The 25,917-nt window shown below is 38.3% G+C and overlaps 1 protein-coding gene across 6 annotated transcripts in view; it reads left to right on the top strand.

The window, feature by feature from the left end:
* The window catches only part of LOC118879913 (flavin-containing monooxygenase 5-like), a 30,202-nt gene extending 4,489 nt beyond the window's left edge, over positions 1 to 25,713 (top strand). For 5 of the 6 annotated variants that reach the window (XM_036823169.1, XM_036823147.1, XM_036823127.1 and 2 more), the window contains exons 3-9: positions 6,021 to 6,209; positions 8,163 to 8,325; positions 9,889 to 10,031; positions 12,944 to 13,143; positions 16,979 to 17,331; positions 23,326 to 23,398; positions 24,996 to 25,713. In XM_036823169.1, the coding sequence (XP_036679064.1) occupies positions 6,021 to 6,209; positions 8,163 to 8,325; positions 9,889 to 10,031; positions 12,944 to 13,143; positions 16,979 to 17,331; positions 23,326 to 23,398; positions 24,996 to 25,341 (1,467 nt within the window). In that variant the 3' untranslated portion in view covers positions 25,342 to 25,713. The remainder of the gene's footprint in view (positions 1 to 6,020; positions 6,210 to 8,162; positions 8,326 to 9,888; positions 10,032 to 12,943; positions 13,144 to 16,978; positions 17,332 to 23,325; positions 23,399 to 24,995) is intronic. The other variant, XM_036823180.1, reaches the window with a different exon arrangement.
* The last annotated feature ends 204 nt before the right edge of the window (positions 25,714 to 25,917 follow it).

Raw genomic sequence — 25,917 nt, forward strand, 5'->3', positions numbered from 1 at the left:
ACGTGCCCGGTTCTCTCTTTTCTCGTATGAACTTCCTACTCAATGCGAGTCATGTGCTTAGGCAGGAAATAGAATCAAGATACATCTCTAGAGGGCAGATTATTCGCCAATGGTAGGAAATACTAAAATGCAGGAGCAGAAGCTTCTTTTTCCACTCACTGACCCAGTACTGCTCTGCCCTCACTCTCTTTTGTAAAGCAGTGAGTTGACAGTAATGAACCCTATGTAGGATCCAATCAGGTGTTTGGAAGGGCTTGAAGGTTTTTGTTGACACACAATAACACTTTGTTGTCTTAGTTACTTGAAAAAGAATACAAATATATTATTATTGTCACAGGGGTAAGATCTGTGATTCATTTAGCTTAGTGACCCCAACAGACCTGCTGTGGAAAGCATGGCTCTACTCCTTGTACTAAACTTTGAACCCTTGGAAAACAGGAACAGACTTGTATTTTTTAGCATTAATATAGTGTTTTTATTACAGAGAGACTTTAGAAATATCTACTGAATGAATGAATGAAGTCAAATTTGATAGTTAGGAATGTGTCTACCCCTGCTGCCTCAAACACCTTGGTTCCAAAAGGACCCTACCACTCATTAATTTAATTTTTTTTAAAAAAAAGTACTATGTAAAAACAACATGTTTAAATAAACTTTGAATTTTAGAACTGTGTTAGATTTACAGAATTATTAGGAAGATAGTACAGAGCTCCCATATACCCCATGCCCAGATATTATTAACCTCTTACATTGGTATGATACCTTTGTCCTAATTAATGAACCAGTATTGATACATTATTATTAATTGAAGTCCATGCTTTTTTCAGATTTACTTAGGTTTTTTCCTAACGGCCTTTTCCTGTTCCAGGTGTTCCCATCCAGGACAACACATTACACATAGTTGTCATGTCTCCTTAGGCTCCTCTTGGCTGTGACAATTTCTCAGACTTTCCTTGTTTTTGATGACCCTGACAGTTTTGAGGATTACTGGTTAGGTATTTTATAGAATGTCCCTCAACTGGGATTTGTCTGATGTTTTCATCATGGTTAGACCGGGGTTATGAATTTTGGAGAGGAAGGCCTTAGAGGTAGGGTGCTGTTCTCATCACATCATATCAATGGTACACATTATCAAACTTATCACACTGATTGATGTTAACCTTGACGACCTGGCTTGAGATGGTGTTTATCAGGGTTTGCCACTGTAAGTTGCTCTTTTTTTTCTCCCTTGTCATACTATACTCTTTGCAAGAAAGTCACTAGGCACAGTCCACATTTAAGGACAAAGTTGGCTATTCTAGGCCTTTTTTCTTTCCACATATATTTTAGAATCAGTTTGTCAATATCTACAAAATAGCTAGCTGGGATGTTGATTGGGATTGTGTTGAATCTACAGATCAAGTTGGGAAAACTGACACCTTAACAATACTGAGTCTTCCATTCTATGAGCACAGCATATATTTCCATTTATTTATATCTTTGATTTTCTTCTTCTGTGTTTTATGGTATCTGCATATAAGTCTCATACATATTTTGTTAGATTTTTACCTAAGCACTTAATTTGGGGGAAGTGTTATTATAAATGGTAGTTTTTTTAAATTTCAAAGTCCAATTTTTCATTTCTGGTATATAGGAAAGTAATTGACTTTTGTATATTAACCTTGTATCTTGCAACCCTGCTATAATTGCTTATTAGTTCCAGGAATTTGTTTTTTAAACCTTTGAGATTTTCTACATAGTCATATCATCTGTGAATAAAAATAATTTTATTTATTCCTTTCCAGGCTGTATACTTTTATTTCCATTTCTTATCTTATTACATTAGTTAGGATTTCTAGTACAGTGTTGAGTAGAAGTTGTAAGAGAGGATATCCTTGCCTTGTTCTCAATTTTATGGGGGGGAAATTGTTCATTTTCTCACTATTAAGTATGCTGTTAGCTGCAGGTATTTTGTAGATGTTCTTTATTAAATTGAAGATGTTTCCCTCTATTCTTAGTTTGTTGAAGTTTTTTATCATCAAGGTGTAGTATAAACAACATTTCTACAAAAATAAAAGAAAAAATCCTACCTCCTTAATAAATCAATTTTTTTCCTACTTTGAAGTTTTATTGATTTAAAATAAATAAAATATACTCATATAACAGGCGAGAGATTATACAATGTATAATTATATGAACATGGGTAGACATAGGTATACAATTGCCCTAGGCATACATAATATTATATATTTGGTGATTAGAATGTGACCTTAATTTTGTAATATTACTTTTCCACTTAAAGTTATATCATAGGCCATTTTCAGTGTTCCTATACAGATTTCAAAATCATAGTTTTAAGTATCTCCAAATTCAATCTCTATAATTCACTCATTAATTCATTTCAAAGCATTTATTAAGCATCCACTATATATGAGATACTGTTTTAATGATAGAGATGCAAAAAATAAGACACAAATCCTACTTTCGGGTACCTCACAGTCATAGAAAGAAATGCAGAATATTGTGTGTTCTAATTTGCCTTGATGGCAATCTGAGCAGAGAGTTTTGGCAGCTTGGAGGTTGATTGTGGCATTTAACTCAGTGGAGAGAACAAGAAATACTTCACCAAAGAAATGACATTTGAGGTGACTCTTGAATTATAGATAGGAATTTTCCAAATGAAGGAGCAGTACTATACTGTTACAAAAGTTTAAAGTTGTGAAAGAGTCTGGAATGTTTCAACAACAATTTAATGACTCAGAAGCTTGAAATTAACTGAGGAGAGCACTAAATGAAGATAAAAAGATAGATTGGGATAAATTGTGAAACATGCTGAGTTTCAAAATAAGAAATTTGGTTTTCCAAATGGAATCAGTTGAAGCTATTAAGCAGTGGGGTGACAGGATCTGCTTTGAGTTTAGCAGGATACTTAAGGAGTGGTGTGATATGTAAATTCTGCATCATATTGAGATACCATAATTTATTAAACCCTTTTCCTATGGGGGGAGGGAGGAATTTTAAGTGGTTTCTAATTAATAGCTATTTTAAATACTATAAAATGAATATATCTATGCATTTGATTTTATATTATTTTGCAATTTTCCTTACAGCAAACTTTTGTGAATAAGATAAAAATATCTTATTCAACTGTTTTTGAAATGAATTTTGATGTATTTCATTATTTTGTTATGCATTTTGTGAAATTTATTTCCTTTTTTTATATGTACCTTTCTCAGTATAATTCAACGTACATCTATTAAATATCTACTAAGTGCTATTTATAATTTTATATGCTGTGGGAAAGATCATGAATACAAGTCAAGGGGCTTACAGTCTAGTTGGGGAGATAAAGAATAGACTCTAAGACATTATGGAGGTCTTTGAGTCCTAAGCTGAAAAATATAAACTAGAGAAAATGGGGCAGCATCTAAAATTTTAATTAGGGCAGAGATACAACCATACCCTAGAAAGAATACTTTGGTTGAAATAGGTAGGATAGATTAGAAGAGACTTGTGGAAACATTTTTAGCAGCCAAAGGGAACGAGATCTTGAAGTATAGGGCAGAGAAATGCGAATGGTCTATTCAGGTTTCTGAAATTGAAAAATTCTTCTCTAAAAATGGGAGGAAAATAATCTCTAATGTGGGCAAAACCAGTGAACACTCTCCTTTGTGGCCATTTAATGTTCAGTAACATCCAAATATCTTTTTCTGGAATAAAAAGAGAAGAGGGGGTCCAAATTGGTTAAGGAAATTTTCCATAATCAAAACAATTTTTAAAAATTCTAGTAGAGTTGAAAAGTCATCGTTTGTGATATCTCAGTGACAGACTAATATAACAATCTGGGTAGATATGGCGCTATTTTATGTGATCACTACAACACCCCCGTGAGGTAGTTATTAGAAGTTTTTGAGGAAGCAAAGAAGATAACCTTGATGGGGAAAGAACAGTGAACTGGGGTTAAATGTCAGCTAGAGCAATGCCTCTCTGCTTTCAGATGCATCTGAAACTCTTGAGGACTTTGTTAAAAGGCAGGTTCCGATTCAGTAGGTCTGGGGTGGGGCCTGAGATTCTGCGTTTCTAACAATCTCCCAAGTGCTGCCCCTGCTGCTAGTCCACAGATCCTACTTTAGGTAGCAAAGATCTGGAGCAGTGGGTCTCAAAATTGCAGTGAATTTTGTTGGGCATTAAATGGTTCTGAGACCAATTCCAGTGTGTGTGCGTGGGTGGCGGGTGGTCCCCAGACACCAGCAAACAATTCTCAAACAGTAGCAGGATGTCCAAGAATTAAACTCAGTTCTGATCCCTATCTACCCAGAGACAGCATCAGATTCCACAAATTGAGGGCTCAGTCCTACAAGACTTCCCCCTCGACCCCACTTCAGACACCAGTCATAAGCCCTGGTTATTACCTGGGCTTCTGACCAACCAGCTACAGATTGGAGGTTCCAACAACCCCCTCCTTGGATTTGGACTTCAGTTGCCAGTCTCAAGTCCAGGTTGTTACGTATACTTCTGACCAACTGACTATAAATCAGAAATTCCCATGAACCCCTCCCCCATTGGGTTTGATTAATTTGCTAGAGCAGCTCCAGAATACAGGAAACCCATTTACTCACTAGGTAACTGGTTTGTTATAAAAGAATATAATTTAGGAACAGGCAAATGAAAGAGATACATAGGGAAAAGGACACTGAGCTTCCATGCCCTCTCCAGGCACACTGCTCTTCTCTAATCTCTTCTGTTCACCATCCTGGGAGCTCCCTGAACCCCACTCTTTTGGGTTTTTATAGAGAATTTATGAAATAGGCATGATTGATTAAATCATTGGGCATTGGCTATTGATTCAACTTCCAGCCCCTGTCGCCTCCCCAGAGGTCAGGGGATAGGCAACTGAAAGTTACAACCCTCTAATCACAGGGTTTGCTCCATTGGTAACCAGCCCCCACCTTTAGTTGCTTTCTAAAGGTCACCATACTAACATAACAAAAGACACTTTGTATCACTCTCAACACTTAGGAAATTAGGAGAGTTTTGGGAGCTCTAAGCCAGGAACTGTGGAGAAAGACCAAATATATATGAGAAATATATTTTGACCATCTGGATAACCAAATATATATTTCTTATAAATCACAATATTGTAGGCATTTAACTTATTTCATTTTTATGTTATAAATAATGCTATCGTTAACATCCTTTAACATAAATCTTTGTCTACAATGCTGAATCTTTCTTTAAAAGGCTATGTTGCAAGGGTTTCATATTCTTGCCACATTGCTGTCCAGAAAACATTGTACTAAGATCTCATTTCACCTCATTTTTGCTAACAGTGAGTAATTGTCTTTTAATTTAGTAAAAATGAGGTAAAATGGGAACACATAGTGGACAGAATATAAGTTAGTACAGTGTTTCCTGGAGAACAATGTGGCAAGTGTATGAAACTCTTGAAACTTCCCTAGGCTTTGAAATATATATACTATTTAAAAGATTATTACTCAGATGGGCAGTTCTCACTTGGAGTCTTATGTCATGGCAATCAGGTAACAGCTGTGACTGGACGTGTGCTGTGACCTCTCTGCTCACATATTTAGAACGTCAGCTGGGATAACTAGAACTTCTGGGGGCTGGCTGCACATCTCTCTATCCCAAACATGCTCTTCATGTGGCTAGCTCGGGCTTCCTCACAGGATGGTGGTCTCAGGGTAGCTGGACTTCTTACGTGGCTGCTGACTTCCACCAGAGCAAGCTTTCTAAGAGACCCAGACAGAAGCTGCAAGACTACCTATCACTTAGTCTTGGAAGCCATTCAGTATCATTCCAACTGCATGCTGTTGGTCAAAAGCAAATCATAAAGACAACGTAGATTCAAGGGGAAGAGACTGCATGAGGGCACAAATACTGGGAGATGTGAAGGGTTGTGGGGGGGGGGGACTTTTTTTAATTGGCATTTCTTTCAGAAAACATTTTCAAATGTTTGTTGGCTGTTTATAAACCATGACCTTAATTCTCTAGTTGCTCTGAATGCTTTTTATTTACTGCAGGAAGAACCTGAAGAAGGAAGGGCCAGTATTTACAAGTCAGTGATCATCAATACTTCTAAGGAAATGATGTGCTTCAGTGACTATCCCATCCCAGATCACTATCCTAACTTCATGCACAACTCCCAGGTCCTGGAGTATTTCAGGATGTATGCCAATGAATTTGACCTTCTAAAGTATATTCGATTTAAGGTAGGGAATTTCATGGGTATCTCTGTGTTCTGAGTTGTTTGTCAAGTAAATGAATAACCGGTCTCATTTACCGGTGCTTAGACTGGTTTGATATGCTCATGTATCCATCCTATCCAGACTCCACTCTGTGTCTTCTCTGTGTCTGAAAATATTCATGGAAAGGTCCCTCTTCTATGTATTTTGACTGCAGATCCGGGAAGCCACCTTCATTTCATTGCCTTCATTGTATATCATTTGATTACAATAAAACAATGAGGGGAACTGACAGGTATGGGAACTTTAAAACCTTCTGGTTCCACAACTTGTTCCACAACTTGCTGCTTAGCCCTTTCATACTTTCTGAAGTACTTTCCAGTGCATTATTTATGTGATCACAACAACCCAGTGAAGTAGGTATTGAAAAGTTATGAGGAAGCAAATAAGTTAACTCTGGTGTAGAGGGAAGAACACTGAATTGGGAAGCAAAAACTTGAGTTCTAGTCTTTGCTCTACCACTAATCAACTTGTGACTTCAGACAAGTAAGTTCCTCAACGTTGATGTGTCTTAAGTTTATTTGTAAAACAAGATGATTGTACTAGATCACTTCATTGGTTCCTTCCTGCTGTAAAGTCTTCCGTGATATTCCTATCATTCTAAACCATGACCACAAAAGAATCGATATTTCTGACAGCTGGCAAAAAGCCCAAATCTTCTACCTTCTGATCATTCTACTAAATCATGACTCTTTCTCTTTAACAACAAAATTAAAATGGCAATATCCAGTGACGACTTCCAAAGTCAGTCATTTACAGCCTAGTGGTCCTTCTCTTCACTTCTTTAAACACTTATTGAACAGGTTTGTTACCATACTAAGCACTGAAGACACAAAAACAAAAAAAATGAGTGATTTCACAGTCTAGTTAAGGAGATAGAAAAATGAAATTTAATTGTAAACATAATTATTAAAAATAAAGAGTTACAGAGTGATAAATGCCACTGAAATCTATTCATTGCAGCTCAGAGGAGGGACACTTAACCCATCAGGGCATGAGGCATCAGGCACCAGGGAAATTTTCTTAAAGGAGATAATAGCAAGCTAAATGTTGAAGGGTGAGTATCTCCAAATGAAGAAAGAATAAAAGAATGATCCAGGCAGAAACACCAGCCTCTGTAAAAGTAAGAACATGATAGAGAAGAACAAAAAATAGTATAGGATGGCTCGGGTATACAAGAGGGGTATCTCTATTAGTCAACCAAGACATTATGGTCATAAACCCTAGAAGCACATAGGAACACATTCTTAATGTTTCCTTAACCTGGGTAGAGTAACCCATATTTATGATTATTTTTTAAAGCTAAAAATTGTGCCACTGACTATCCCACCTCACACCTCCTTTCTTTATAGTTACTTGTAAAATGGGCATTTATGGGAGTCAAAGAGAGGTTCATTTACGTAAAATATGAGCCACTGAGGTGTTTTTCTACTCTATTAGGAAAGGGAGCCCTCTAGCTCAGTCACAAGTTTAAGGCCAGACAGTGAGAACAGGACTTGAGGTAAGGAGGCATCAGAGAGTCTCAGGATGTCTGGGGATATGGGGAGGAATAGGCATTTAGTGCATGGAGTGTCTCAGAAACACAAGAGAAGCCCAAACTTTATTCAAGTATCACATTGCCTTAGGGTATGGTCCAAGAGAACTAGTAATTTGCACTTTTCTAGAAGCAGAGGAGAGTGCAACATTAGTCTGCCAACTCTGTTTTATTTAGCTTGCCTCATGGAAGTTTTCTCACTCTGACCACAGCCCCAAACAAAAAAGTTCTGATTTGTGGAGTATGAAAACCAAATATCCCTGCATGAGGCCTGTTATGTGGTATCCGCCCTTTGTTTACCCTCTGCAAGGAGAGTCCTGTCAGGGAAGGTGTCCACTATATAGGCTGTGGTTATAGTCTCCTGTGGCTACCCCTTTTCTTTTCAGACCACCGTGTGCTGTGTGAAGAAGCAGCCTGATTTCTCCACTTCAGGCCAATGGGAGGTGCTCACGGAATCTGAAGGGAAAAAGGAGGTGAATGTCTTCGATGGAGTTATGGTTTGCACTGGCCATCACACCAATGCTCACTTACCCTTGGAAAGCTTCCCTGGTAAGTAGCCTACAAGGAAGGAAGACACTTGAACCATGCCTGTGACCTGATCCCTAAAGAATGGGAGGATTGTTGTCTGAGTGATTCCTACCTTGGGATGAAATAAGGCTTATCCTAATTCTGCATATTCTCCTGAAAGATGATGTGGTAACTTGTATTAATGCTATTTAGGAGGTAGAGATAACAGTAATTTCGGGGACTAGAGGAAAATTAGAAGGCTCTATATTTAGTTTCACAATAATTTTAGTTTTTTTAAGGATAAAAGTTGATCTGCGTTAGATTGAATGAGGGATTTTTTCTTTTTTAATTTTTATTGGAGTATAGTTGATTTATAATGTTGTGTTAGTTTCTGCTGTACAGCAAAGTGAGTCAGTTATTCATATAAATATATCCACTCTTTTTTAGATTCTTTTCTCATATAGGTCATTACAGAGTACTGAGAAGAGTTCCCTGTGCTATACAGTAGGTACTTATCAGTTATCTATTTTATATATAGTAGTGTGTGTATATGTCAATCCCAGTCTACCAGTTTAGGTGTCCCCCCCACCTTTCCCCCCTGGTAACCATAAGTTTGTTTTCTACCTCTGTGAGTCTATTTCTCTTTTTTAAATAAGTTCATTTGTACCATTTTTTTTTCAGATTCCACATATAAGCAATATCATATGATATTTGTCTTTCTCTGACTTACTTCACTCAGTATGACAATCTCTAGGTCCATCCATGTTGCTGCAAATGACATTATTTCATTCTTTTTTATGGCTGAGTAGTATTCCATTGTATATATTTACCACATCTTCTTTAACCTGAATGAGGGCTTTTTTAGCAATCGAGGAAATAAACAGAAATATTGAGTTTCTAAGGAAGAAAATAAAGCTTAAAGAAAGAGTTTAATTACAGTCTTTGGCCTGGATTTTCATTCTGAGAGGAAAAAAGCACTCTATGTATAGTTTAGAGTATATAAGAACATATATACTCCAATTGGAATGGAAGTAGATATTTACAGATGATGAAAAGAGGGGGTGGGGGCTGGGCAAAATAGGTGAAGGGGATTAAGAGATACAAGCTACCAGTTATAAAATAAATCAGTCACAGGGTTGTAATATACAGCACAAGGAATACAGTCAAAAGACTGTAATATTGTAATAACTTTGTATGTTGCAAAATCTATAAAAATATCAAGTTACTATGCTGTACATCTGAAACTGATATAATATTATAAGTCAACTACACTTCAATTTAAAAAAAAAATAAAGAGGATGAAAAGACAAAAGAGAATGGAGGTTTTTGGAAGCAGTTTGGATTTGTGAGTCCACAGGTCTAAAATACTAACAGATCCTGAGTTAAGCAGACTACTTATAATAAGGAAATCACAAGGTTCCACTCTGAGGCTATGGGAAAAGAAAACAGGCAAAAATATTCAGAAAGGCAAGAATGCACCTGAGTAAAAGGAGAACATACAGAGAATATATGCATAAACTCTACACACTGCAAAAAAAAATGAATGATTTAACAAATGATATCAGATAAACCATCACCCAGTAATTATTTTCCCTTCTCTTGCAGGAATTGAGAAGTTCAAAGGACAATACTTTCATAGTCGAGATTATAAGAATCCAGAGAGTTTCACTGGAAAGAGAGTCATTATAATTGGCCTTGGGAATTCTGGAAGCGATCTGGCTGTGGAAATTAGCCACACAGCCAAGCAGGTTTGAATTAGTAAATTATTTACTTTGCTTCACCAAGGAAGCTGCAGGTGGACCCAGCAGAGTGTATGGATACCTGCACACAGCCCATCAGTGCCAATGGCAAATGCAGGGCTTGGTTTCACTGCCTCAGTTGGCAACATTATGATTGATGATGTGATGGAGCCAAGGTTACAAGTTAGATTCCCATCATTCATTTGGCCTCACACTAAGGAATTTGGTCATGACCACAGACTGTGCTCATAATCTCACTCAGCTGTCTCTTCAGATTGTGCCTCTGGCTTTTAAGAAGACCAGGTGATTGCTGGGAGAGCTTGTTAGAATGCAGCGTTCGGAGTGTGGATCACCTGTTGGCCAGCAGAAGTGCCATGCTCTTATCTGAAGGAAAGTGTACTCAGTCATTGAAAGCTTTTCACTCATAGGATGTTGGGGGAATTTTCCTCTTCACTCTTCTTCACTCCCCAAATGGAAAACAGAAGCAGTCTAATCCTTCTACAGACAACATGGGTATCAGTATGAAAAGCATCCACACTGTAGCACGTGCAAGCAGCTCTCCCCAGCCTTTGCATACCATTAGGTAACACAGAATTACATTTACTCTAAAGCAATCTCTATGTCCTTGACGTTTTTTGGTTTGCTTGTTTTGTTTTTTGTATCATAGCTTTTTTTAAAAATAAATTTATTTATTTTAGTATTTATTTATTTATTTTGGCTGCGTTGGGTCTTTGTTGCTGCGCACGGGCTTTCTCTCTAGTTGCATTGAGCGGAGGCTACTCTTCGTTGCAGTGTGCAAGCTTCTCATTTCGGTGTCTTCTCTTGTTGCGGAGCACGGGCTCTAGGCGCGTGGGCTTCAGTAGTTGTGGCACGTGGGCTCAGTAGTTGTGGCCCACGGGCTTAGTTGCTCTATGGCATGTGGGATCTTCCCGGACCAGGGCTCGAACCCGTGTCCCCTGCATTGGCAGGCGGATTCTTAAACACTGGGCCACCAGGGAAACCCTGTATCATAGCTTTTGAACTGAGAAAAAAGTATCTTAATTATAAATTCCTAGAAAAAGACATCATTAATATATTTTGTTATTCATGTCTTTATTGAATCATAATTTTGTTGGCAATACGTAAATGCCTGGTTGTTCTTCAGTAACTTTAATTAAGTTGTGCTTCTCCACAAATGGTTTTTAAATTATTTTTTAAAAAGGAAATTTAATGCCACAACTTTGTTAAATGAACTTTACCCACAAACTCCATTCAATAACACTTCTCAGGCCTATCCGCATCTATCCCCACAAAACTGATTTCATATATTACTCCATGAATTAATTCAACAAGCATTTATTAGGAGATAGGTATATAAACAATAAAGGGTATGGGTGCTATGATAAAAGAATGTACAAGGTATGTGGTGGGGACCGAAGGCATGAGCTTTCTTTAATACCATTGGCTTGTTAAATGGTCAGTTATAGAGGAGCTGGGCCTTACAAGCACTGAGGAATTGTAAATTGCCAAAGAACAAGGCAGCAAGAGCGGGTGGAGGTAAGGTGGTTGTGTCTGAGAGAGCTTTGTGACGTATGTATTTTTGTCACTATTTTATACATAGAGAACTTTTTAACTGAAGCTCTGAGCATTTACATTACTCATAACCTATATTGAAAAAGTTATATAGACTGCACACAAAACTATTTGATTTCTAAGACCACGCAGGCTCTTTCAATTGTGACACGTAAAAGTGCTTATTTATGATAGCGGTTATGGTCACCATCGGTGAGAATATATGTATGAAGTACATGATTATCCCTCTATAGACAGGTCACCTTTTAACATGAAGGGTTAGACAAAACACCATAAAACAATGCACTTATATAGCTTACAACCATGGAAACTATCTCCAGAGAGTTTTATAATATAGAGAAAGTGATGCTTTTGCCAGGTAGTTGAATACCAAACTTTTATCAGCTCTGAATATGGACTTTAGCCAGCAGATAACAGAAAGACAGACCAGCTTCCTGTGGTTCTACTTGCAATCTTCAGTTTTTCCCTTAAATAATCGATGAAACATTACTTAAGCACAGGCTTTGGAGTCAGTCAGACTTAGGTCGGAAATTCAGCTCTACCACTTAGTAGCTACATGACCTCAGGCAAGTTATTCATCCTCTCCATGCTTCTCATCCATAAAAAGGACATAACAGTACCTACCTCAAGAGGTTGTTGTATTGATTAAATAAAAATATAAAGGACCTAGTACAGTGACTTACAGGTTACAATTCTCAACAAAAGGAAGTGATGTTGATGATAGGCTGGGGACTAAAGGGTGTATATGCTCTACCTCCCACCTTGGAGAAAACACATTTGGAAAGATAAAAGATAAGAATATATAATGTTAAATATCAATATAAATAAGTTTTTTTGTAATAATGTAAACAATGTCAAAGGCAAAACAAAGACTGAAGGTTTTGGATTAAATGATGTCCAGTTGCTTTCAGCTTTACTGTTCCACGATTTTAAATGAGTTGGACAGGTGACAAGCGCTAGAGAAGTTCAGAAGATGGAGAGAAAATTATCAGCCAGAACAGTCAGTGGTATCTTCATGGAGGAGGGAGACTTAATCTGGATCTTAAAAATGAATAGGCTTTGGAGAATGAAGGGGATAGGGGGCTTTTCAGGGAGGCATAATGACATTAAACAGAAATGCGCTGGTAGTTCAGAGCAAGACATAGTCTTGGTCAGTGACTACACCAATTTAATTGTAAGCTTAGTGCTTGAGAAGAAAACGGCAGGAAATTTAAAAATATATATATTGCCAGGGAATAAAAAGCCAGACTAATGAGTTTGAACTTCATCCTGAAGAAACTGGATTCCCATTCCTTCAGAGAAATGAGTCAGAGAATGGCAAAAATAAACATTTTTTTCGCATGCCTCAGGTTTTCCTCAGCACCAGAAGAGGGGCTTGGATCTTCAATCGTGTCGGAAACTATGGATATCCTTTTGATGTGTTGCTGACTTCTCGATTTCAATATTTTATGAGGAAGATTTGTGGTCAATCATTAGCAAATACATTTTTGGAAAAAAAGATGAACCAAAGGTTTGATCATGAAATGTTTGGCCTGAAGCCTAAACACAGGTATGTTCCCAGGCTGGGAGGTGGGCAGTAACAGCCAAGGCAAAGAAAAAGGACTGTTCACATAGGCTAATAGTATAGCTACCTCTACCTGTACTTTAAGCAAATCCACAGAATCTGAGATTAGATTTCTACCTTTCCCCCACAGAAGTCCAAGATCTACTGGTCTGTAATTTTCAGGCTATAATTCTCCTTGGCATTAACCATTTTATCATTCCCTGAGGTACCAGTTCTTTTTACATGATGCCTAATAGCAACAACAAAGTGGTAGTAGAGGGCAGGGCATCATTCATTCATTCATCCAACAAACTGAGCATCTGTTATGAGCCAAGCATTACACTGGCATGAGAATACTGAGACTAAAGACCTAATAGTAATACTAATAGTAATAATAACACCCTACCTTTTTGAGGACTTAATGTAAGACAAGCATGGTACTAAATGAGTTACGTGCATTATCTCATTTAATCTTCACAGCAGCCCTATAGGTTGGTACTACTTTGATCTCCATTTTGCAAATATAAAAATTGACACTTAGAGAACCTAATTTGCCCAAGATCACACAGGTAATAAATGACAGGCTGGAGAAATGGATATTTCCTTTAATACTCTAACAAGAAGACAGACAATAGAATATGATAAGGAAATGCATGGATTCCTATGAGAGTATGAAGGATAGGAGTCCTCACACAGCCTACAAGGTAGACTGTGATAGCATTTCCAAAGGCTGATTTTAAATGCTGTTTTCCCTTCTGACTTTTATTTTATTTTTAATAAATTTATTTATTTATTTATTTATTTATTTATTTTTGGCTGCATTAGGTCTTTGTTGCTGCACGTCGGCTTTCTCTACCTGTGGCGAACAGGTGCTACTCTTTGTTATGGTACTTGGGCTTATCGCGGTGGCTTCTCTTGTTGCGGAGCATGGGCTCTAGGTGCACAGGCTTCAGTAGTTGTGGCATGCAGGCTCAGCAATTGTGGCTCACGGGCTCCAGAGCTCAGGCTCAGTAGTTGTGGCGCACGTGCTTAGTTGCTCCGCAGCATATGGGATCTTCCTGGACCTGGACTCGAACCCGTGTCCCCTGTATTGGCAGGCGGATTCTTAACCACTGTGCCAACAGGGAGTCCAATGTTTAGGTTTACTTGCTATAAAATAGTAAGTACAATATGCACCCATATACCCTTCACTTAGATTCACCTATTATTCACAGTTTACTATATTTGCTTTTTCCCTCTCCCTCACTGGAGATAGATACATACATATATAGCATCCATATATACATACATGTATACATAAATTTTTTTTCTGAACCATTCGAGAGTAAGCTGCAGTCAGTAAGACATTTTACCCTACATTCTTTAGCATATATTGCCTAAGAAAAAGGGCATTCTTCTACATAAACATAATTATCACACTAAGTAAATTTAACATTGATAAAAATACCATTACCTAATATATTGCAAATTCAAATTTCCCAAATTGTTTCAATAATATTTGTAGCTTTTAAAAATTTTTAGCCATGCCGTGTGGCTTAAAGTGCAGAGTCCTAACCATTGGACTGCCAGGGAATTACCTGTAGCTTTTTTATTTTTAAATCCAGGATCCTATCAGGTATTACACCATTGCATTTAGTTGTCATATCTCTTTAATCTCTCAGTCTGAAATAATTCTCTCTTTTTTTGACATGGATTTTTTTAAAGAATTGAAGCCATTTGTTTTGCAGAAAGTCTCTAAATTTGGACTTTCATAGTTGTTCTTCCTCTATTAGATTTAGGTTAAACAATTTTGGTGTGAATACTCATATGTTATGTTGTGCCTTCTTGGTGGATCACTTCAGGAGCCATATGATAGCAGTTTATTGCATATTAATGATGTAAAATCTGATCACTTTGATTAGGTGTTATCTACTAGGTTTCTTTATTGCAAAGATATTTTTTCCTTTGAAATTAATCAGTGGGGTGATATTTTGAGACTGTGTCTGCCAAGAACCTTTCAGGCATTTATTTCACCCAATTATGGAAACTGTAGCATCCATAACTTTGGTGATCACAAAATATATTGAGGTTATATGGAATAATAGAAGAGAGTCAAACAAATAGGGGAAAGAAGTAGCATTCTAATTATAAATACAAGGTCTTGGAATAGCAAAAAATACATTATGCTCTGAGGCTGCACATAGTTTGGTTTGGCTGGACTATAGGCGAAGATGGAAGAGTGACTGAGTACATCTCCTGGTTCACTGGGCAGATACATGAAAATGTTTGTATGCTCTGCTAAATAAAAAGTTTAGAATGAAGACAGCCCAGAGCCATTGAAAGATTTTTTTTTTTAATAATTCTTTATTATTTTTATTTATTTATTTATTTTCGCTGTGTTGGGTCTTCGTTCCTGTGTGAGGACTTTCTCCAGTTGTGGCAAGCGGGCGCCACTCTTCATCGCGGTGCGCCGGCCTCTCACTATCGCGGCCTCTCTTGTTGCGGAGCACAGGCTCCAGACGCGCAGGCTCAGTAATTGTGGCTCACGGGCCCAGCTGCTCCACGGCATGTGGGATCTTCCCAGACCAGGGCTCGAACCCGTGTTCCCTGCATTGGCAGGCAGATTCTCAACCACTGCGCCACCAGGGAAGCCCCCATTGAAAGATTTTAAGCAAGTGAGTGACATAATAATAAATACATTTTGGAACAATCACTCCAAAAATGATGTAGAAGATAGATTGAAAGGGGATAGAGCAGGAGGCCCTAAAGACAGCTGTAATGGCCCAGGTGAAACAGAATAAGTAAAACTATTCTGGGGATGTTAAGAGGAGAAAGGGTGGCCTTGGTGATCAGATGTAAGACTCACAGTTTTGTGGCTTGGGCAACAATGTGGATGATGGTACTGTTAGTGAAAAGGAGTAAGTTTGGAGAGAAAGATGAAATGATGAGGTTGGAATGAGAACAAAATCTGTACCTAAAGGTTTGCATCAAAGAATTACTAAATGCAGCAAACCAGTAATACTGTTTCAACATATCTTGTTCCTAAGAAGAGGCCAGCTCTGTCTGAACGTGATGGGCTGAGGATTCTCAGAGCCTGTTAACACAGGATCCAAGGATTCACACTGCTTTTAGAAAGGTCCAAGATTCTGCACCTTATTCTATGCTATTTCTAGGAAATACTACTTACCATGCCCAGAGGAGCTCAAGGGAGTTCATAAAAAAACATTTTGATATAAATCCTAAAATCCTAGGCTGTGTGACCTTGGGCAAGCCACTTAACTTCTTTAGGCCTCAGTTTCCTCATCTATAAGACCTGGATAATGACAACTGTCCTGCTTCCTTCGTTGGGTTGGCGTGAGACTCAAATATGTTAATGTATGTAAAAACAGTTTATAACTCTAAGTCACTATACACATGTAATTTATTATACCATTTGGAAAATGATGGTCCAAGCCTAGCTCTTGGGCCTTTGAAGCGGAAAAGAGACTCAACAGAATGCTGATAGTCCAGTTCTGCAGATTTCTTGACATATGGATAGAAGCTACTAGACTGTGGCCTTATCATATCACTGAGAGCATTATTAGTCCTTGAGAAACCATGCATGTACTCTTCAAATAAAACAGTCCTTCCCTCACTTCTCCAACAGCTTCTCTTTCAATGCCATCCAGGGTCCAACTTTTACTCTGAGATCCTTATCTTTATCAAGCTGGTATACATTAGACCTTTCCCAAATATCATGAATAAAGGGAGACTATTGGCATATTGATTAACCACCTCAATCAAAATAGAATTTTATTTACATGGCAATGATCTCTCTCTCTCATGATCTCTCTCGTTTTTCCTTCTTTATCATCTTTCACAGAGCTCTGAGTCAGCAACCAACCATAAATGATGATCTGCCAAACTGTATAATTTCTGGCTTGGTGAAGGTGAAAACAAACGTGAAGGAATTCACAGAGACAGCGGCCATATTTGAGGATGGCTCCAGGGAGGATGACATTGATGCTGTTATCTTTGCTACAGGCTATAGCTTTGCCTTTCCTTTTGTTGAAGATTGTGTCAAAGTAGTCAAAAACAAGATATCTCTGTATAAAAAGGTCTTCCCTCCTAACCTAGAAAAGCCAACTCTTGCAATCATAGGCTTGATCCAGCCCTTGGGTGCCATTATGCCCATTTCAGAGCTCCAAGGACGCTGGGTCACTCAAGTATTTAAAGGTAAGTGACCATGCAAGATGACTACCTAATTACTTAGTGGTTTGTTTAATTATGTTTATGTTCTTGCTTATAAATAGCTGAGACAGTATGTATGATTGTAACAGTGCCTGGCACAAAATTAGTGCTCAAAAATTAATTTTTGAGGGAATATAAAGTAGTAACTTATAATCATGGACATATAGCAGAATCTCCTAGGAAGTTTCCCTAAAACAGACATGCTTTTCCTGATGGTGTTTATTTAATAAGTCTGGTGTGGGACTGACATAAGATTGCTGAGAAAATGTTCCCCAGGTGATTCCAATGTGCACTCCAGATTAAAATCCACTCATCTAGATTTTAGACAACTGATACATATTTGTGAAGCAAAAGAATTTAATCTTCTTTCATTATAGTTAGAGAAAGTCAAATATAGAAGTGCTGTGATTTCATTTCAGACAAAAATTAAGAGCTGGTTAAAGACTAGTCCAGAATGAAGAAGATTCAGCCACTCAAAGTCTTACTTTCCCCCCTTTATATTCCCTCTTTCAGAAAGTTTTGGCTAGGAAAACATGAGAAAAAACTTTGAGGTTTGGGATAGCAGGCTCAATATGAATCAGCAGAATGATGTGGCTTCCAAAAGACTTAACTATATCTGGCATCATTAAAAAACTATAATGTCCTGGAATTTACAACTCTTCTTCCCTGAACTGGTGAGACCACACCCACAGACATTTAAAAAATGAATCTGGAGTATGTTAAAAGGAGAGAGACAAGAGTGGTTAAGGGGTTTGAAAATGTGCCATTTGAAGTACAACTAAAGGAGCTGGAGAGGTTTGGCCTGGAGAGGATAAGATTTAGGGGAGATATGGAAGTTCCCTTCAGATACCTGAAGAGATGCCCCATGGCAGAAGGTTTTATATATTTGCTCAGTATCACTTCAAAGGGTTGAACCAGAACCAAGGAGTGAAATTTTGAGGGTTTGCACAATATCAGCTTAACATTAAAAATAAACTTTGGCCAGGCCAGTATGGAGTAGATTCAAGCCTCAGAATAGGGAGAAATCAAATGACTTTTAAGGTTCCTTCTAACAAAGAAGTTCTTTGATTCTATGGTTATTATAATAAAATTTGCTACCTTTACTAATGTTTAATTGAAACTATTCAAAGTTCTTGTTGAGGGACTTCCCTGGTGGTCCAGTGGCTAAGACTCCACATCCCCAATGCAGGGGGCCTGGGTCTGATCCCTGGTCAGGGAACTAGATCCCACATGCTGCAACTAAAGATCCCGCATGCCGCAAAGAGGATCCTGCGTGCCACAACTAAGACCCGGCACAGCCAAATAAATAAATAAACATGTTTTTTAAAAGTTCTTATTGAAATTACAGATTCTTCTTACCTATTGAAGATCCTCATGGTAGCAGAGAAAAAAGAAGCAATGATGTTAGAGTTGATAGATAAAAAACTTTTCCAAATTCCCCAAAGTTCTTTCATTTCTTTTTTTTTTTTTAATTTTTTGGCTGTGCCGTGGGGCATGTGGGAATCATAGTTCCCCAACCAGGGATCGAACCCACGCCCCCTGCAGTGGAAGCATGGAGTCTTAACCACTGGACTGCCAGGGAAGTCCCAAAGTTCTTTTATTTCTTAATTCCTTTTAATTCTATCCAGTAGATCATGTACTCCTTGAGCAATGGACCAGCAATCCAATGCAAGTAACCCGTTAAGTTGGCTTAATTCCAGTCATATAAAGTGGATCTTTTTTTTTTTTTTTTTTTTTTTTTTTTTTATTCACACACACACACACTGTATTTTATTTTTACAAGACATAAATAGACTGACACCAAGCATTGTACATGGATGACCACAACAAAAGCAACAATGATTGCAATTACCAAACATGAAACACACTCATACCATGTCATAATATTGACATTCAGTCCAGTAATCCTCCACTGTAACAGCTCCTTTACTTTGCAGTGAAAATTGATTTGTATATTCTTTGCCTCTGAGTCCTTGTGGGATTTTTTTTTTTTTAAATTCAGACAGAAAGTCACAAAAATTATACTCTCCTCATCAGTTCTAAAGTGGGATCTGTTAAATGGGTCAATTAAGTAGAGCGAAAAGTTGCATAAAATAGGCCACAAGCATCTTGTACACTTATTGAAACAACTGAGACTCTTTTCCAGGACCAAGGAACAATTGAGAGGATTAGGGAAAATGAGTATTTGGAAGATTCTGCATTATGGCTAGTGGGATTAGGGGATCTTAGGGGAAATGTACAAAAAGCCCAGTTTCCTCTGCTAGCAAATCTTAGTGCTAATCCCTCTAGCTTTCTTCTAACACTTGGAAGGAAGGAATCATCAGAGAATCCCTATAACTTTATCAAGTTTCCAAAAGGAACCCTGAGTTTTTTGTTCTACTGTCTGCCTACCAAATCCTTGCTTTCTCATCTCTGAATTCTGCTTTCACTGTGCCAATTTTAAGACCTTAGAATCAGCTAGTTTCTCCCATTCTTTCACACCTGCCCAACTCAGCCTGTCGTCTTCCCTGGCCTGTCCTTTCCCTACCAAGCCCCATTTCTCTTCTTCCTTTGTCCTCTACAATTACTCTTCTCTTGTCAAGAAAATATTCCACTCTTTTATAGAACACTGAACCCACTTGCTTGCCTTGACAGAAATCTAGTTTTCTTTTGTCTCATTTGTAGCCCTCTCAAGAGCCCTTGCAAGTGTTCCACTTTCATTTAGTAGCTTTCTTCCCTTGAAAACCTTGCAAACTGTATGAAATGATACCAATTCTCTGGATCACAAGGAGGCATTATGTCATAGGATGGCATTCAAGTTCCTCCACAAATTGGATACAGGCTGCTTTCTCAGGCCCATCTTTCACTCATCTTTACCATCCATCCTACAATCTTCTAGATGCACTGAATGACTTATCCACTATGCAGCAAACACAGCAGGTACTCTTGTACCCTGTGCCTTTGCTTCTGCTGTTCTCTCTGCCTGGTATGCCTGCCCTTTACTCGTTATTTGTGTGGAAAAAGCCTGTTTATTTCCTCCCTCTCATTGTAGTATATTGAAAGCTCTTTAAGTAAAAGAATCATGTTTATTTGCCTTTGTCTTCCAACACTAGACCAGTGCCTAGCACATGGGAGGTAGCTAATACATCTCTATTCAGTGAATGCAAATTTAGTTTTGGAGGTTTTCTAAACTCTATAGTAGAAAGTTCTTATCTGAGGATCTCAGCTTATGAACTACCTTCTCAATTTCCAGTCATGGTAAAGGCTGGACTGGACTGAAAGGGCAGAATGACAGCCACACCTCCTTTGTCTTGTAACATTATCTTTACATTTAATGTGCAGGGACTAGTCAGGACTACATAAATACAATCTGCCTTAGGCCTGAGAGCCCACTGAAAGACTTAGTTCCACAGAGTTATAATTCAGGCTCACCCCATTTGAACCTTGTCTTGCAACCCTTAGGAAATCTCTGAACTTCCGTTCCACACTGTTCTTCAACAACATTCTTCAGCTAACATTTACTGGCCTCTTAGTATATGCCAGACCCTCTGCTAGGTGCTGGAGATGCAAATATGACCAAACAGAAAATTCCTATCTTTATGGAACTCAGAGTCAAGCAAGGTAGACAAGTAAACAGACATTTAATGTGTTCATTCATTCAACAGGTATTTACTATATCCTAAACACGGGTCCAATAACAATGTAGAGGAGCTGGCTATGGGAGCAGGAAGGAACAAGTACCCAATTCTCCCTACAACTGCAAATACACTGTAAAGGAAAGTTAGAGTTTACTAAAAGGACAAGGACATTTTGACCATAACAGAAAAGAGAACAATTCATGATATTTATGCAAAGTTAGAGAAAAATGACAGAATAAACCAAGTCCTAAAAACTACAAGGAGTTCAGAATTCTGGAAAACGAAGTATTACAGGAATTAAAGAAAATGAAGCTGGAGATATTTATAGAGGCAAAAACAAGAAAAATCCTTAGGTGCCATGCAAGAAGTTCACATTCAATGTAGGCAATAGAAAACAATTGAAGGATTAACTGGGAGAGGGAGAGTCAAATCAGATTTGTAATTCAGAAGATGTATTAGAGGGAAATGAAATGGAAAATAGGTCAGCTGCGAGCCTGTGACAAAAGTCCAAGAAAGACGTAATGAGGGCTTTAAACTAAGGTAAAGGAATACAAGGAGACAAATTTGAATGAAATTTCATTGGTGAATTTGAAAAGATTTGAATGGAATGTATGTTGGAGATGAAAGCGAGAAAAAGATTCTGCTCAGGTTCTATGGTCATTGATGTAAACTGGTAATATAAGAGGAGGAGCAAGATAGGAAGGAGGGAGATACATATGGTAAAAATGACATGTGCCTGAATGAGGAAACACTGCAACAACAGTATCGATGAATTAAGAACTGCACCACCGGATACAGTACACATCTTTATATATTCCTATCTATCTACCTATCTAATTTATAGTGATTTTTTGTTTGGTTGGGTTTTTGTTTTGTTTTGTTTTTTGGATGAATTGGCTGCGTCACAGGCAAGAAATGACCTCCTCGTCCATAATGCTTCTAGTTAAGAGAAGTAAAAACTACGGTTGTTCTATGAGAAATAATTTGGAAATCAACTCTCAAACTGTGTTTCATGAGCATCTTAAGACCTGTGATTAACTTCAAATGAAGCATTTCAGTGATTCCTCATTGACTTATGAACATACGTAATAATTCCCAAGGCTAAAATGAAAAGAACACATGGCAAAACACAGAAGGCTATTTCTTGAGTGTTGAATTTGAGTCTCATGTTTTAAGAGGGACACACCAGGATAGTTACTAGAGTGTGCCCAGAGAAGGGTAACCAATGTGGCAGAGAATGTGAAACCTGTTATATGGGGAACTGTTAAGGCTTTAAGGCTGATAATGAAAAGACTTAAAGAACTTATGACTGTTGTTCTCAAATCGTTCAAAGGCTGTCATTTGTTAATACTAGACTCCTTGGTCCCAGAAGGCAGAGCTAAGTCCACTAGTGCCAGTTGCATAGAGCCAGGTTCTGGGGTCAATGAAAAGAATAATGTTCCAGCAAGTAGAGCAGCCAAACAATTAAATCATCTCCTCAGGTGATGAGATCCCCATCACCAGAGATATTTAAGGAGGAATGAGATAACCCCTTGAATGTATTTGTAGAGAGAAGGATTGTATTAGGTAAGATATATTCCCATTCTAAAATTACACGTTCCAGAATATTGTGGAGTAACACTTTAGAGTTGGGTGTGGCTAAAGTTTTCTACATGGCATAGTGATTGTAAATCCGGGCATAAAGCTAATCATTTAAATTGAGAATTGTCTATGTCGACTTAAATACTATTCTACCTTTGTCTAGCCATGTCCTTGGAGTTACATTCCTGCTACTGGAACTGTTCATTGGTGCTGAAATTTATCTGTTAAGATTTCGTATTATGAGTTGCCCTTGACCTTACCCCTCACTCTCAGTAAATAAAAAAATGTAGAAGGTAAGGCTTATCTTCCATGGAACTTTAGGCATAAAACAGGACTGAGAGTTTACTTTTACTTCCTTCTCCCTGTGGTATAAAGCCTCTTTGTTATTAAGAGTACAAGTACAGGTGTGTTTCCCATATTCCCCCCGCCCTTTTACTTTGTACCTCATTTTCCGTATAATTTTAAGGCCATTTATCATTTCCTCATGTCCATATTTCATTTCCCAATTAAAAGACTATGTTAGGGAGGAGGCAGGTATTGGTTGGAAAGCAGATTAGGAGAAATATCTTCCAAAGGCAAAGTAGAAAAGAGTAAGCTACTGAGGTTAATATGATTATATTCTGGTGGTGGTAGGCTAAGGTGATCAAGTGAAGGTGTAACCTGCTTGGCACAGACAACTAGCCTGTATTCCTTTGAATTTTCCATAGCATGGTAATTGTTAATAGGATTAGTGTTCATACTGAGGTAATTTTACACTTAAAATTTTGATTTTCCTCTTTAGGGTTAAAGATATTGCCTTCACAAAATGAAATGATAAAAGAAATAGCTAAGGTTCAAGAGGATATGGCCAAAAGGTAAGAGTTCTCCCAAGAAGACAGGTGGTTAATTTTTCCCAGTTAGTTCTTTTTTTTGGCAGGGGCTGCATTGGGTCTTTGTTGCTATGCGTGGGCTTTCTCTAGTTGCGGAGAGCAGGAGGCTACTCTTCTTTGTGGTGCATGGGCTTCTCATTGTGGTGGCTTCTCTTGTTGCAGAGCATGGGCTCTAGGCACGCAGGCTTCAGTAGTTGCAGCATGTGGGCCTTAGAGCGCACAGGCTTGTAGTTGTGGTGCATGGGCTCAGTAGTTGTGGTGTGTGGGCTCTAGGGCACGCGGGTGTTAGTAGTTGTGGCACACGGGCTCAGTAGTTGTGGCGCACAGGCTTAGTTGCTCCGCAGCATGTGGGATCTTCCTGGACCAGGGATCAAACCTGTGACCCCTGCATTGGCAGGCGGATTCTTAACCACTGCACCACCAGGGAAGTCCCCCCACTTAGTTCTTCATAAGAGCAATGTTGTACTGTATTTATTGTCCTCGTGTTCGTTTAAGGATTTAGATTATATTTTGAAGGAAAAGGAAATAATAGTTTGTGACAATAGAATAGAGAATTACCACCAAGTGGTTTGAATATGGATGGGAAAGGAGAGAAAAGCTTAAGAAAATTCTATGTTTAGGGCCTAAAAGAAAAGTCAAGTAGGAAAAAGCACATGGAGAGAAAACCAGGTATATTATTTCGGCAAGGATTACTTGAAGGGCTATTAGAGCTACCAGAGGAAGGAAGGGCAGCGATGAATTAATGAGAGGTAGATATGGTTAAATTACAAATCTGTAGGTAGATTTACAAATCTGCAGAGGCCACTTTACTGGCTGTCATGTGACAGCGTACTTAGGTCACAGTGGCTCTTAGTATGAGTAATCTATAGGATCTGGGAAGGTGGTACCATCAGCCAGTATTTTAGTGCTTGGGTGGACACATTTAGCAATCTGAATTTCAGAACTTGAGCTTATTCACTGGTGATCTTTATTTGAACAAAGTTGATGTTGATGAAGTTCCTAGATTTTTGTGGAGAAGTCAGAGGCACAATCATCCCATGCCCAAAGATGAGGTTTTCTTCAACTGATTATACCAGCATAACTCTCCCTTCTGCAAGGAGGAGAAAGACAGTTTTTACTTAACCCTGATACCTTTCTAGGTGCTCTCCTATTTTCCTCCTTCCTTTCACTGCCAAACTTCTACAATATATACTCTACATTATATATATTGACTTGTAATACTTTCCTCTTTGTTCTCAGCTTATCTATTTCTTCCACATCCTTCAAGGACTTATCATAGCTCTATTTTAACTACCCACTTCTACATTTCTATTTAGCAGTCTAAAACCACGTGATTTACCATAAGTCTTATATTCTTTTCTGTTTCGTGTGAAGTCTTACATTCTTCTCTGTTTCACGTGTATCTATCTTATCTAGTTCAGTAGATTATAAGGCCCTTAAGAATAGAGACATGTCTTTTCTTTCTTCTCCATTTTCTACAGCTCCTAGCCCAATATTGAGCCAAGAGCAGATAGAAAGCATTGATTAATTGATGGAGTGACTGAATTGTTAATAGGCATGCCTTCTGTTTTCTCTGCTTCAGGTATGTGGACAGCCAACGCCATACCATTCAGGGAGACTATATAGATACCATGGATGAGCTTGCTGATCTGGTGGGCGTCAGGCCCAATCTGCTGTCCTTGGCCTTCACTGACCCCAAATTGGCATTACAGTTATTTTGGGGACCCTGTACTCCAATCCAGTATCGGCTACAGGGCCCTGGAAAGTGGGATGGAGCTCGAAAAGCTATCCTCACCACAGAAGATCGTATCAGGAAGCCGCTAATGACAAGAGTAATTGAAAGCAGCAATTCCACAACTTCAACAATAACAATGGCCAGGTTTATGCTGGCTGTGGCTTTCTTTGCTATAATTATGACCTATTTTTAGCTGTTCCATTGTCATTGTCCCAGTTTACTTTGAAAGCTGGATCTGGAGATGCCTTCAGAACCTGACAAGATTGAACAACTCTCAGCTTCACATTGCCCAGAAATCTGCTTTTATTTCTCTTTCCAAAGCATTAATCCTTTTTCCTCTTTTCCCTACAGTGAAATCCCACCTTTTCATTTGTACTGACTTACGCCCTTACTCTTAGGACCCATCACTTTTTCCTTTCAGTCATTCCTGGACTGTGAGCTCAGATACTCTTTTAGTCATCTTTGTTTGTCCTTAGCAGAGTACCTGACATGTGGTAGGTGCTTTCTTTTCTTTTTTTTACATCTTTATTGGAGTATAAATGCTTTACAATATTGTGTTCGTTTCTGCTATACAACAAAGTGAGTCAGCTATATGTATACATATATCCCCATATCCCCTCCCTCTTGAGCCTCGCTCCCACCTTCCCTATCCCATCCCTCTACCTCTTCACAAAGCTCCAAGCTGATCTCCCTATGCTATGCAGCAGCTTCCCACTATCCATGCATTTTACATTTGGTAGTGTATATACGTCAATGCTGCTCTCTCACT

Source organism: Balaenoptera musculus, chromosome 1 (genome assembly GCF_009873245.2).
Source record: "Balaenoptera musculus isolate JJ_BM4_2016_0621 chromosome 1, mBalMus1.pri.v3, whole genome shotgun sequence".
In the NCBI taxonomy this organism is placed as follows: Eukaryota; Metazoa; Chordata; class Mammalia; order Artiodactyla; family Balaenopteridae; genus Balaenoptera; species Balaenoptera musculus.